Below are 15,525 nucleotides of genomic sequence, written 5' to 3'. Positions count from 1 at the left end.
TTTATATATGAGCTATATATATATATATGTATATATATGAACATAACATAAGAAATAGGAGCAGAAGTAGGCCATTTGGCCCCTCGAGCCTGTTCTGCCATTCAATAAGATCATGGCTGAACTTCAACCTTAACTCCACTTTCCCGCCCGATCCCCATATCCCGTGATTGCACTCAAGTCCAAAAATCTATCCATCTCAGCCTTGAATATACTCAACGATTCAGCATTCACAGCCTTTTGGGGTACAATTCCCAAGATTCACAACCCTCTGAGTGAAAAAATTCCTCCTCATCTCAGTCTTAAATGGCCGACCCTTATCCTGAGACTATGACCCCTCGTTCTAGACTCTCCAGCCTCACAGCATCTACCCTGTCAATCCCCCTAAGAATCTTATACGTTTTAATGAGATCACCTCTCATTCTTCTAAACTCCAGAGAGTATAGGCCAAATCTAGGACAACCCTCTCATCCCTGGAATCAATCTAGTGAACCTTTGTTGCACTGCCTCTAAGGCAAGTTTTTCCTTTCTCAGATAAGGAGACCAAAACTGTGTGCAGTACTCCAGGTGTGGCCTCACCAAAGCCCTGTACAATTGTAGCAAGCCTTCCTCACTCTTGTACTTCAACTCCTTCTAATAAAAGCCATCATGCCATTTGTCTTCCTAATTGCTTGCTGTACCTGCATACTAACTCTGTGTTTCCTGTATGAGGACACCTAAATATCTCTGAACAGCAACATTTAATAGCTTCTCACCATTTAAAAAATATTCTGTTTTTCTATTCTTCCTACCAAAGTGAATAATCTCACATTTCCCCACATTATAATCCAAGTGCCACCTTATTGCCCATTCACTTAACCAGTCTCTCTCCCTTTGCAGGCTCACAAAGTGCTTTACAGCCAATTAAGTACTTTTTTGAAGTGCAGTCACTGTTATAATGTGGGAAACGGGGCAGCTAATTTACACACAGTAAGGTCCCACAAACAGAAATGAGATAATGACCAGATAATCTGTTTTAATTATGTTGGTTGAGGGATAAATATTGGCCAGGACACCAGGGAGAACTCTCCTGCTCCTCTTCAAATAATGCCATGGGATCTTTTACGTCCACTTGAGAGGGCAGATGGTATTGAGTCTGTGTTTTCAAATGCAGTTATACTGAATAACAGGACACAGACTACAGAAGTAAGTAAACAGGTCTTTAGTGATTGAGGGTCAGGGCTGAACTGAGATACACTTTGCTCCGCAGGGTTTATATACCGGTGTGGTCACCACCGGTACTACAATGTACAGGAGCCATCAAAGGTAGTCCATCACCTTAAGGTATCGTCTTAAGGTAGTACAGGTTGCATACACTACAATTCCTCCCCTTTTAGCTTAACAGTGTACACCCTAAATTAAACATTACATGGATAACATATATACAATTTACACACAAGAACTGTTCAAAGATTCAGTCTCTGAGGAGCCCTCCTGATCCGGCCCAGATAACGCCTTTCAGGGGTCTCTGGTTCTTGTTGCTGGGGTGACTCATCCACTTGATCTCCTATGGTTTTAACATCATCATATACATTCGAGTCCGAGGTAGATGCTACAGGCTCAATAAGTTCTTCAACTGGTGTCTCTGCCGTAGACATGGGGTCGACCCTTGTTCTCGATTCCACAAGTTGGTCAGCATGACGTCGTATTACGTTCTCTCCAACGTCTACCGTGTACATCAAGGGTCCTTGTCGTGCATGAATTGTTCCAGGTTGCCATTTATCATCCCTATAGTCCCTGGCCAACACTGGCTGTCCTATTTCAAAACTACGAGTGGCCTTGTTATTTACATGCTGGAATTGCTTGTTTTCGACTTCCCATCGCACATTGGGTTTTAACAAATCCAACCGGGACCGCAACCTTCTGTTATAGAACATTATGGCAGGGCTTTGATTTGTCACTGCATGCGTGGCGTTTCGATACGCCATCAGGAAATTGTCCACCTTGTGTTGTAGTGGAATATGGTCTTCACTCATGGCCTTTATCGCCTTTTTGAACGTTTGTACAAATCTCTCGGCCAACCCATTTGTAGCCGGATGATATGGGGCAGATGTATAGTGTTTCACCCCATTCTTTTTCATGAATTTCTGGAATTCTTCTGACACGAACTGTGGCCTGTTGTCTGAACATATTTGCTCCGGCAACCCATTCCTTGCAAATATGGTTCTTAGAACTGCGATCGTCTTCTCCGAGGTAGTGGTCGACATCTTAATCACTTCTGGCCATTTAGAATGTGCGTCTACTGCTATCAAAAACATGGAATCCATGAATGGACCTGCAAAGTCGATATGCACACGTTGCCATGGGGCTGAAGGCCATTCCCACGGATGCAGCGGTGCAATTGGAGGTGCATTTTGAACTTTTTGGCACCCTGAGCAGCTTTTAGTCAGATCCTCTATTTGTTTGTCGATACCTGGCCACCACACATAAGCCCTAGCAAGGTTTTTCATCTTGACTCCCCCCAGATGACCTTCGTGCAATTCTTTCAGAACTCTCTCCCTTAATTTAGGAGGAATAATCACCCTTGTTCCATATATCAATGTTCCTTGACATACAGACAGCTGTTCTCGTCTGGCTGAGAATGCTGGTAACAGTGGTTCACCATGTGCTGGCCACCCCTTCACTGTCAAGTCGTAGACCCGAGGCAGTGTCGGGTCATTTCGGGTCTCTCTCTCAATACCCGCATTGGTGACTGGTAAGCATTCGATGATGGTCGAGTGAAATATCTCGACAGGGTCAACTGCCGGTGCCTCTTCCGCTGTAGGTAGTGGCAGGCGCGACAGCCCATCAGCATTACCATGTTGCTTTGTACCTTTGAATTCAATATCATATTGATGTGCCCCTAGGAAAAGGGACCATCTCTGAAGCCTCTGCGCCGTCATTACCGGAACACCCTTCTTAGGGTTGAAAATGGAAACCAACGGCTGGTGATCTGTCAGTAGCGTAAACTTTTGGCCTTGCAGGTAATGGTTAAATTTCTTAACTCCCCACACGAGGCTGAGAGCCTCCCTATCTATCTGAGCATAGTTGCGCTCAGCGGAGGTCAATGATCTGGATGCGAAAGCGACTGGCCTTTCCGAGCCATCCGGAAACTTATGTGAGAGCACTGCCCCGATACCATATGGAGAAGCATCACAAGCTAAGTGAATAGGCAGCGTTGGGTTAAAGTGAGCCAACACTTCCTTAGAGGTGATCAGTGCCTTGCTCTTTTGAAAAGCCCGCTTACAATCATCGCTCCACTTCCATGGTATTCCCATTTGCAAGAGTGTTTAGCGGGTGTAACACCGTGGATAAATTTGGAAGAAACTTGTGGTAATAGTTAACCAACCCGAGGAACGACATCAATTGGGATACATTTTCCGGTGCAGGAGCTTTTACAACAGCTTCGATCTTGTCAGGTGACTTATGGAGCCCCTCCCAGTCAATGACGTGGCCGCAGTACGAGATTCGCTTTTGAAAGAACTCGCATTTCTGGCGATTAACTCTGAGCCCATATTCTTTCAATCTGATGAGCACCTGCTCCAAATTCGCGAGGTGATCCTTATCGTTATCTCCTGTAATCAGGATGTCATACAGGTAGCATTGTGTGTCTGGGATTCCCTGCAATATCTGCTCCATGGCCCTTTGCCAAATCGCCGGAGCCGATGCCACTCCAAAAACCAGTCTATTATACCGATATAAGCCCTTATGCGTGTTGATCGTGAGATACTGACGTGACGCTTCATCAACTTCCATCTGTTGGTACGCCTGCGCCAGGTCTATCTTAGTGAAGTGTTTCCCGCCAGACAGCGAAGCGAAGATATCTTCAATCCGCGGAAGCGGATATTGCACCGTGTGAAGAACCGGATTAACAGTGATCTTGAAATCGCCACAGATGCAAACCTTCCCAGGTTCCCCCGGCTTGTTGCTCAACGAACGCTTCATGACAGGAACAATGGGTGTAGCCCATTCACTCCAGTCCACCTTGGACAGTACCCCTGAACATTCTAGCCCTTCCAGCTCAGCTTCCACAGCAGGTCGTATCGCATAAGGCACCGGTCTGGCTTTGAAAAATTTTGGGTTTGCATGTTCTTCAACCTTGATGGTTGCCGTAAATTCCTTTCAGTGTTCCAAGTCCCTGTTGGAACACCTCCTTAGCATCGTCTAAGATTTTGGACAGTCGTTTAGGTTTGACGTCGTCCTCCTGACAGGCATCTACAGTCAGTGCTTGTATGGAATGCCAGTCCACATTTATTCTCCGGATCCATTCCCGTCCCAGTAGTGGCAGACCTCCATCAGGTAACACATACAAGTCTATTTTCTGACTTTCTTTACCATTGTAGACCACATTTACTTTTATCTTTCCTTTGGGGTATACTATTTGCCCCGTGTATGTTTTCAATACAATCTCCGTATCCCTCAGGGGAATGTGCGAGAATAACCTTTTGTAATCTTGCTTATTCATGACCGTTAATGCCGACCCAGTGTCCAATTCCATCTTCACTTGGACTCCTGCTATCCGAAGCATGACCCAGATAGTTTGGTGGTCTGCTGTGTTACCCACATTATGTATTTTCAGACAACCCAGTTGCTTACTGCTGGAGTCTGAATCCGTCTTCTGTTCATCCAAACTGTTCTCTGTCACCTTGTGTACTTTTTTGTACTTCTCCTGCGGTGACTTTTTGCTGCTGGTCTTCTTTCCTGACCGGCATACTCTCGCTATGTGACCAAGTTTGCCACATTGCCTGCATTCTTTATCTTGGAACCAGCACTGGTTCTGGTCATGCATTAAGATGGCGGCTTTTCCCGCGCTTGGCGGCTTTTCCCGCGCTTGTCTTCTTCCCCCGCCGACTCAAAATGGCGATTCCCGCGCTGTTGCCGTCCACGTCTCCCAGCGGTCCTTTATTTTCCCCTGCGCTGCTGCTCTTGTTCCCCGCTGCTCCCGCGGTCCTTGTGGCCATAAACGCTTTTCTGGCTGCTGCGCGTCTCTGCCCCGATTGCAGTCCAGCCCCTGACACCGGCTGCGGTCGTGTTCTCCGCCCTTTTTGTCGTTTTCCCTCCCCTTCTCCCACTGACAACTCGGCTGACTTCCCCCCCATGCCGCTCGATCGGGCTTACCCGCCGCTGTCGTCGAAGGGATGCTCACTGATGTTTGACTTCGTGGCCAGAAACCAACCCGGGTTCCCGATGGCCTCCCGTGCGATGCAGTGCTCAGCAGGATGATGAGGGCGGATGCCCTTGTTCGACGCCCGTTTCTGAGGACGAAGCTTCCTTTGATGCAAAACTGCCGCTAGGTAAGATCAGACTCGTCGCCACTGTTGAGTCTGTGTTTTCAAATGCAGTTATACTGAATAACAGGACGCAGGCTACAGAAGTAAGTAAACAGGTCTTTAGTGATTGAGGGTCAGGGCTGAACTGAGATACACTTTGCTCCGCAGGGTTTATATACCGGTGTGGTCACCACCGGTACTACAATGTACAGGAGCCATCAAAAGTAGTCCATCACCTTAAGGTATCCTCTTAAGGTAGTACAGGTTACATACACTACAATTGGGGCCTCAGTTTATCATCTCATCTGAAAGACGGTACCGCCGACAGTTCAGCATTCCCTCAGTATTGCACTAGAGTGTCAGCTTGGATTATGTGCTCAAGTCTCTGGAATGGGACTCAAATCCACAACCTACTGACTCACGGGCGACAGCGCTACCACTGAGCCACGGCTGACACATAACCTCTGAATTTCACTGGCACCAAATTCAAATATTATAATTCATCCATTACTGGAAAATAACACACTACACACCTCGAAGGTCATAGCTGTTTCCTAACAGCAATAACCCTAACAGGCACCAACCAGACATTTATTCTTTCTCTTTCTCCCTCCCTCCCACCCCCCATAATTGCGAATGTGATCTAAGCTCAGAGCCCACATTCTAACAGCAATAACAGAAGAGGCCTGAAGAGAGAATTGTCAAGTAACAAGATGTCATGGCCTCATTGTCTGCCGTCTGGCTTGAAATTTGCAATGCTGCCTTATTATTTATGCAGTATGTAACATAGCCAAGCTTGAAAAGAAGACTGTGATGAACATGCTGCAGGCATGCATCAATTAAACAGTATTTGCTTCTCATAATAGAAAGCATTCATTTTCTTCAGCACGCCTTGAATCACCAGCTGCAGTTGTAATTTATATTTAGTTCTGTGCTGTACGTGCCATGTTCTTTGTCTGCATCTGTAGTGGATCAAGATTGACATCCGCTTTCTCTCGATTCCCTGCAATTCCATAAAAGGGGAGAAGGGTCTTGATGAAGCCATTTGTACTGATTTTCCTGCTGCACAAAACAACTATCTAGCGTGCAATTGCAGAACTCAAAATGTCAAATACACGTAGCAACAGCACTGTCAAAATGAATATAGAAAAACTGTACGTGCATTGGGATAATGGAATAAAAGCTCCTTTGAAGAAGAAAATGGACAAATTCTGGAAATGATTTCAAGCCCATATTATTTACATCACTGTTGCAGCCATATTGTTTTAATTTAATATAATTTACTTGCCCAGTGTAAGCCGAGATCAGTGAACTATTAACTTCACTGTTTTCAACCGACAGCATTCAACTAGTGTTCTTTGCTGACTGATAATTCATCAAGCAAATTTACATGATAAGGCAATGTTACAGTCACAGATACTATTCAAAATTTGTATTATGTAACTATCCTCCCCAGACAGACATAATGGCATTCCTAAAGTCCCAGTCAGACCCCACACCGCCTTTTCCTGGAGAAATAATCCTGCTGTACTCCTCCGGGACTATATGTGCTGTAGTTAATGAGTGAATTAAACTGAGTCTGTAATCCTTCTCTCGTCTAAAACCTTGCTGTTTTGAAAGTCAGTTGAGGCATTTCAGGCTTGCAACCCAGGAAAAACGATTAGTTGCTACTGACAGCAGTTTACTGATCTAAAGCGTGCCAGATATGCAAGGCTAGTAAGCACTGTAAGTAAATGGGATTGATTTTATCCCAGAGTGCTTGTTGACCTGCCAGTAGTGTCAGAAGCAGCCTGCTTTCAAGCTTCTGTTTCTTCTTCCATTCTCTTTACTATTGATATAAGGGAACTACAGAAAGCCTCAGGCAAGGGGCCAGACGATTCTAAAACTAGGCCAGGATGGTGGAACTAAGTTTCTAAGTTTTCATGTCCAGCCAACATATGTTGCTTGTACTTTTTATGCAGCTCTTAGATTATATTTTGCACTACAACTCTATCTCCCAGTGACAATTGATAAAGGTTTTTCCTTTAGTTTTTTTTCTGTTTGAGGCCAAGTCTTTCCTTTTACGGTATTTTCTATTTTTCTGCTTCAGTGGGTCTCCCTTTACGAAAGCAGCCTGGTGTGCTTTCTCTGATATTTCCTCACCCCGTATGGGATAAGTGCCTGACTCAGTACTTCGCCACGGTACCATGGCTGAGACTGGTAACTGACGGAAGAAATGTGCGCTTGGAAAAAGGAATCGGTTGAGCAGTCCTCCTTATTTCCACTGCGTTTTTTAAAAATGAATTCCCTGGATGTGGCCATCGTCAGCAAGATTGGCATTTGTTGCCCAGCCCTAGTTGCCCTGAGAAGGTGGTGATACAACCGAGTGGCTTGCTAGGCCACTTGAAAGAGAGAGCAGTTAAGAGGCAACCAAATACTGTAGATGGGGGCTGGAGTCACATATAGGCCAGACCAGAATGGCAGCTATCCCTCCCAAAAGGACATTTTTGAACCAGTTTTTTTTGCGATAATCTGACAGCTTCACAGTCACTTTTACTGAATTCAAATGTGCAAACTGCCCTGATGGGAATTGTCAGGATTATTAGTCCAGCCTCTGGATTACTAGTCGAGTAACCTAACCACTGCACGACCGTACCTGTGTGCTGCCAGCAGACGTGTAAAATTACAGTGATGCTCACCGGCTACAGAAAGAAAATGTCAACACAGTTCCCCTGAGTGATTGCACTACAGAGGGTACAGAGGGTACAGAGGAGATTTATGAGGATGTTGCCAGGACTGGAGAATTTTAGCTATGAGGAAAGATTGGATAGGCTGAGATTGTTTTCTTTGGAAAGAGGAGGCTGAGGGGAGACTTAATTGAGGTGTATAAAATTATGAGGGGCCTAGATAGTGTATAGGAAGGACCTATTTCCATTAGCAGAGAGGTCAAATAAGCTGCTAGCAGCCACTTTCTATATTCAAACACAGAGGATGATCATTTCAAAGAGGTACCGGAGGACTGTAAACACCATTCCCCAGCAAGAAGTCAGCCAGTTAGTATCATCAGGGGAAAAGTGAGTAAACTGGGAAAAAGAAAAGTAAAATATCACCATTGCACATGATGATCACAATGCTTGATGCCCACTGTCTGGACATGTTCCCATTTACATTTAATTATTTATCGCTGGGGAGAAAAGCTAGGAAATTATATGACAGCAGAATTCTTTGGTGGCACCAGCTGCCGCTGTGTTAAACTCACTGGGACAGGTTTTCCTCTCTGTCACAGTGGCAGTGGAACTGTGGTGGGTTGGGACTTCCACCCGCTCCATGGCTACAGCCTGAACCCTGGATGATTTCCTGCGGTCAGAGAAATTTTGGTGAGTTCCAGTGGTGATTTTGCAGCCATCAAATCACCCACTTCGGGTGTAGGAGGGAAATATCTGTAGCGCTTGCCACAGCAGTGCTGGCAGAACTTTTAAAACAAATTGAAAAAAAGTATTTTTTTCCCTCAATCCCTTGCTTTGACTAGTGCAATCAATTGCTCTGCATGCTAATCCTAGCGCCCAGTATTGCTAAGGTGAAAATCATGGGAAGTGCATCATATGATGCATTCTGGTCATTTACGTCCTATTACAATTCACCGCCTGCATATTTGGGGAGACGAATTGTACACCCAAGGGCACTTCAGGCAGGAAATTGTGGAAGTGGCATCAGGTGGTACGGAGCCAGCACTCATTTCCCTGCCCAAAAAAATCTCCTTCCCTGCCCAACTAGATTTGTTTACTGATGTAACTTTAGAGGAAATGTATTCTTACGCCCTCCTGTCTCCGTGCAAATCAGAGCCATGGGGTTCGCTGTGTTTCTTATTCTAAATATTGTTTCTAATATTTATAAAATAATTTTTTGTAAAAAGCATTGGCTCTGGTAATGCTCATTTAATGTATAAGTCACAGTGAACTCCTTCTGTTTGCTGCTATCTTTAGCATTAGTACAGTACTTGCTCTGTAAAAGCACAGAAAGGAACATCTGTAGCAGAAGTCTGTGACTTGCAAGCAGCAGTCTCTCTGCTTCATATAAATGCTTTTGTACATCTGGTCTTGATCAGCGGCCTCTCCTTATACAGGAAACTGAACAAGACAGCTTGTTCCAAGAGGAAACTGCTACAACAACCTCCTAGACTAGCTGTTGCACTGACAGCGGTATGGCAGCCTTCCATCACCTTCCACTGTAATTTTGTTTTATTTATCTCTGCATTCTCCTGAAATCCAATCATTTTCCGCATGTCTCCATGATGCAAACACTTGGCAGGAATATAGTATTTATAAAGACATTCCAGCATATGTCCTCCAAGACCAAAAGCCTAACGCCACATGGAAGTGCCTGCGTGTGTATTAAAACTAACCAGCAACACTGAAATTTTAAAGGGGCTCTGCCCCTTCATTAAGATTTTTTTTTAATTTGTAAACACCTGATGCTATGATATATTATGTTGAATCAGATTGTTACTTGTGATGTCAACTGAAATACGCTCATTTGGCTCCTCTCCCACTCCAACCAAAAAGAAGATTGCCAATTTTGTTTTCATGATGACAGCACCATTTTAAATCTTTGCAACATTCTGGAGCATGCTTCGAGTTTCCCGAATGTTTTCAAGTAGATATTTCAGCAACTTTACTGTAGAACTGTTCTATAACATTTTGGCTTTCCACTAGCAATAAAATCCAGGTTTCTCGAAGACTCACTTTCAGAGATTAAATGATTTGTGTTCTAAAATCTTGAACTGAAGATCCAATTCTGCAGGGTTGTATATATTTTTCCTCTAATGCCAAGTAACAGGGTTGCATGTCTGACTAAACTCCTGGAGAAATGTGTTTTTAATGCCAGCAATCTGATGCAGCCTGATCTGACCAGACTAATTACCTTTTAATACCTCTTTATTTATTTTTATCCTATCCAATTTCTCTGCCCTCTTCTCCTTTATTTGTGAAGACAGATGCAAAATACTCATCTAGTACCTTAGGCATATCCTCTGTCTCCACAAAAACATTTCCTTTTTGTTCCTATTCGGCCCCACCCTTCCTTTGACTATCCTTTTACTTTTTATGTTTAGAAATACTTTAGTGTTCCTTTTTATGTTACCCTCTAATCTTTACTCATACACTCACTTTGCTCCTTTTATTTCTTTTTTCAGTTCTCTTCTGCACTTTTTTGTATTCTGCTTGATTCTCTACTATATTATGTACCTTACTTTTATCATAAAGCCTCCTCTTTCTGTTTCATATTAATCTCAATTTGTTTAGTTATCCAGGGAGCCCTAGCTTTGTATGTTCTGGTGGGAATATGTCTAGTCTGTACCTAAACAATCTCCTCATGCAAAATGAGCCCCAAATCTGTGTCATGCCTTAGAGCAGTGCAACTCATTATATTCATCACCATATTAAACGCTGAAAACTTACAAGTAGTATAGTAAAGTGCCCCATGGTCATTTTGCTGAAATAAGAAAATGATTACACTGCTCCCTAATGATTCTCTGGATTCATAAGAAATGAAAGATCACTGCTTCTGATTTCATTACAGTAATGTCCTTTTTCTCACTAATAATTTAGGTTGGAATTATGCAGTATGGCCATAAAGTCACACATGAAGTCAGTCTCAATCAGTACAACACAACAGAAGATCTCTTAGAAGCTGCTAAAAAGATAAAGCAGTGGGGTGGAAATGAGACAAAGACAGCTCTTGGAATTGAATATGCCAGGTTAGTACACTGAATGCAAAATCATTGACTATTAACTGCTTTATAATGTAATAATTGTAAATGCGGTGTTGTGATGACCAATGGTCCCTTTAAATTTTTGGGTGCACGGCCCCTTTAAGGGGCTGCGCAGCCCATTCAAAATACCACGCATGCGCAGTTTTTTCTATTTAAAAGCCGGTGAGCCGGCTGCACGGGCGCTGCAGAGCGCCGCACAGCCACGCAACTTAAAGGGAACGTTGGTGATGAAGGATGGCTATATTTTTTTCAGGGGAAGTGGATTTCTATACGATTGTTTTTTTTGCTATAATGTTCCCATTTCTCTGGTTCAGCCTGGTACACCACTTGTAGTCCACAGATCAGAGATCTACAAATTACACCGTGCTATAAACAGTGTTATAAACAATGTAATTTAAATGACAGTAGCCTAGATTTTGTCTTCTGTGAGCATTAACACGTTGTTTAATTAGTAAATCTGCCACTGGGTGTATTTTCCTCTACGCCCATTAGCGAGCAGATTAAAATACTCAAAAGACTGTCTGCCAGTGTTTAACTTCAAGATGTATGTGACTGTTGTGGAAATGCTTCAAAATGAACCTGATCCCGAACCACAGTAGGAAACAGTGAGATTAATGTATTCATTGTGACCCTTCTCCTTCCAAATAGCTGAACACATTGTTGTAGTCCTGCGCTGCTGATAGGATGGCATCCCAGGGAAATGTGGCTATTTTGTTGTCTTGAAAATATTGATATGGTGTTTCAACGCTCATATTTAAAAAATAGAAAATCGGAAGGTTCCAAACTACCAGTGTGTAGAACTCATTAAAGAAAATCAGGAAATCTAAAGGGAAATCTAGTTCTTTGTGTGAGAGACTCTAATGTTGGTGACACGCTTCTCCTTAAGTTAATCTAATGCAGCTCTGTGCATGGTATGCTGATGCCTTCACACTGTGCCAGCCCTCTGTCTTTGACCCAGACCAGCAGGTGTCAGTCTGCTTTCTTGAAGACAGTGGATATACCCTTTACACCTGGTTCATGACCCCTGTCAGGAACCCGGTCACAGACACTAATGCTGATACAATGAGAGCCACACAAGAACACGAGCTCTCATTGAGCAAATCATCAACATCCTGAAACAAAAGGAGCCTGGACCAATCCAGTGGAATCCTGCAATCTAGCCCCGAGCGAGGCTTCAGACACAACTACCTCATTGGTCTTCCTCCTACATAACTATGAATATGAAGACCAACAGCAAAGCCAAACTAATAAAAACTGTTAACTTCACCTTGTGCACATTGTGCACTATACAACTTTTCCCTCCTCTTCATATTAAAATTAAATCTCCTAGTGCAATCACTTTGTGCCTGCCCTCGGTGCTCACTGACTTATTCTAGTGCTCCTACAAAATGTTCCCACTATTTCAGAATGTGGTAGGCTGCTGATCATCCACTGAGGGTACTTGTGGTGGGCGACATCGAGCAGCTCTGGGCTTTGTGACCCGGCTGCAGACTGTTGTGTTTTGATATCAGCTGGGGTCATCTGGGCCAGCTAGTTGTGTGCAACTAATACAGGCGTTGGGTCAGAGGCTGGCAGGGGAGCAGGCATGACCCTCTCCCATGGAGCCAATGCCACTGTAACGGGACTGCATCTGTACACTGCCACTGCTTTGTGAGGAGTGCTCTGAAAGCTCATAGCCATGCTCTCCACACTCTTATCCATACTCTCTTTCATAGATTGAAAGGCTGAGGAGATGTTAGATGGCAACAGTCTGAACTCCCAGCGAAGCTATGAGAACTGTCACCAGAGGCTCCGTCATTGTGGGCCATACTGCAATGTTTATAGAGCTGACCACTCGCTCTTGTTGGACTGCATGGACTAAATACCTTGCTGGATGACCCCACACAAGCTAGAGCTGGACTCCTTTATACTCTGTACCATTGGTCTCAAGCTCACTGGCAGGCTGCCCAGTGCCCATAAAAGGTCCTGGTATATAGGGATCAGTCTTGAGTGTAGGTTGCACCCTCGAGATCCTCATCTGTACGTCCTGCAGCAGAGGTAGGATGTGATCTTTCCTTCTGGCTAGCTGCTTCCGGGACTGTCCTAGTCCCTGCCCATACTCCTGTGTGCTAGTGCTCGGCGACTCTCCCAGTGCACACCCGTCTAGTCTATCCGCTAACGTACACGTAATGTCAGTCTCTGAGCTAAAGTCAGCTCGAGTGGTCCTGTGCCACCTTGGATGATGCTTTCTGTCAGCTCCTCATCCTCCAGGTGCTCTACATTTCATTGACCTGAAAGGGAAGAGAGGGATTAAAATTAGGTATTAGTGTGAAGGATAAGCAGATACAGATGAGTGTCTGCTGGAAGCAGCTGCACTTTGTCATGCTTAGTGTCAGAGGGTGAGATTTCAGTGAGAAGGGACAGAGTGAATGACAAGAACCCTGCAGGGTCCTCCAGCCTGGCCACTCGCAATCCCTGACACAACCCATCCCCACAATCTCCATGACTTGCTCCTCGAGTGTGGGGAGGAGCTGAATCTGCCTCCTCCTGTCCTCACCTCCTCTCTACTATTGTTTACTAGATTTGCCTGCAAGAAAGAATGGAGAGGGTTAGTGGTCACCAAGGGAGAGTGTTAGTGGTTGCCTAGTGAGATGGTTTGAGGATGTGCACATCAAGGTGGAATAGCGTTGCTGGTGTGTGAGGTTGGCGGATTGTGTGGAGGTGAAGGCAGTACTAGTGAGGAGATAGGAGGTGCAGAGTGTGGCATAAGGAGGTGGAATGACGTGTGCTGCAGTGAAAGGAGGAGAGTGCTGGTACTCTGGGAGGGAAGGGTGGTGAGTGTTGGGATTTCAGGTGCAGAGAGTGACGTGAGATCAGAGTTAGGAGATACCTTAGCAACCCTGGTCAGGTCAGTAAACTTATTCCTACATTGGAGCCAGGTGTGTGGAGTGATGCTCCTGGCATTGATGCCCTCTGCCACCTGTATCTGTTGCTGCCAAGCAGCTTGGTGGGATAAGATCCTACCTCTCGGTCCCTCCGCCTGTCGACCTCCTCCACCAGGACTTCCATTGTAGTGTCAGAAAAGCGAGGGGCTCTCAAAGTAACTGCTTCTCCTGCCAGTCCCTTTTAAATTTCTCCCCTTCCTCTACATGTTTACAATAAAAACCCCTTGAGAGGTGCAGATTTATATCCTGAGCAGTACAGCCATTGCTGGCCTCCATTTGGAAACATACTGGCAGAAGTCATACTCCAGTGATTCCATGATTGCAATTCCAGCCAGTGTTTTTTTTAAATTCCTCTCCAAATTTGTGGCGCTTATTCCGTTGTCTTTTTTTAATTTATTTTTTATTTTTTTAAACACTGTAGATAGCAATACATCTGGGAAATATCCTGCAGTAAAATTGTTTTTTTTTGCAAGAACAACAATCTGGCAAGATCTCCTTAGATGTTCCTTCAGTACGTTTCATTGAGATTTGCAGTATCCCTTCAGTATTGTCTGCGACAGTTTTCAGTTTTAAGTTCTACTGCAGTTTGTAACTATATTGTCTACAATTTCACAAAATAAAATCTAATGAATTGTCAATCAAACGCTTGCTTAGGTATGTCAGACCAAACAGGGATTAAGAACTTCACTGAGCCAAAGTCTAGGGTCTAGAAATTTGTTTCGGGCGGTGAGGCAAAGCGGGCGGTATTTGATTGACCGCCCGTTATACGCAGCATCTGTTATTCAGTTTCACGGAAATGAATATCAGGTGCTGTGTATAACAGGCGGCTGATCCGATACCGCCCGGTTTATGCCACCGTGCGAGATGAATTTCTAGGCCTAGGACCTTTCCCTCCATGTATTTATCCCAACTCCTGTGATATGATCCCCATCACCTGCAACTGGCCAGTGCTGTGCTGTCTGACCTGAAGGATCACTGAGTGAAGGCCTACTATCTTTAGCTGCTTTCCATTGCCTTCAGCCAAAGTGCACCTTTAAGAGGTGCAGGCTGCCTTTAAATAGCGGCTGGAACTCTGGAAATTGAAGGCCTCAATTAGATAAGCTGCCAATCAACAATGGGACTAACATGCTGGCTGCCAGCCTATATGATTAGATGGAGAGCCCCCGACAAAATTTAACAGTCCTGCCCTACCCATGTGATTAAGCAATGCTGATGTCTGTGAAAACTGTAAAAGTTTTAATAAGCTGAGAAAAGGTACCTGTAGTTAAAGTCTGTTACGGTTGAATGATAATTCTGGAGGAAGTTAACAACTGGAAACATATCCTCTGCTCCTCCTGACACGGGTATGCAGCTACTGAAGTAACGCAGCAAGCAGTTCTCTTATAGAGTGGTCTCCACATGCATGCTGTAGTGCTGCTTCCAATGAACAAGGGGTCTGCACACAAGCAATCTGTCCTATCTGTGTGGTAGCATCTGTTCTTTTGTGAGTCTTATTTGTTACACAGTGCCACTCCATACCTTTCATGTCTCTGTCTTGCAGCCTTTGATTTTAACTTCAAAGTCCAGA

General features: G+C 44.4%; 1 protein-coding gene across 1 annotated transcript in view; it reads left to right on the top strand.

Annotated features, from left to right (window-relative positions):
- itga1 (integrin, alpha 1) overlaps positions 1–15,525 on the top strand; it is a 296,244-nt gene that overhangs the window by 59,079 nt on the left and 221,640 nt on the right. The window contains exon 7 of the mRNA XM_085965982.1: positions 10,871–11,019. Within this exon, the coding sequence (XP_085822108.1) occupies positions 10,871–11,019 (149 nt within the window). The remainder of the gene's footprint in view (positions 1–10,870; positions 11,020–15,525) is intronic.

The sequence above is a fragment of the Somniosus microcephalus genome, chromosome 2, assembly GCF_052327205.1.
Source record: "Somniosus microcephalus isolate GS21.2 chromosome 2, FLI_Smic_1.0, whole genome shotgun sequence".
Classification (NCBI taxonomy): Eukaryota; Metazoa; Chordata; class Chondrichthyes; order Squaliformes; family Somniosidae; genus Somniosus; species Somniosus microcephalus.
Note: the sequence above shows the minus strand (reverse complement) of the source record. Positions and strands in the feature narration are given on the sequence as shown.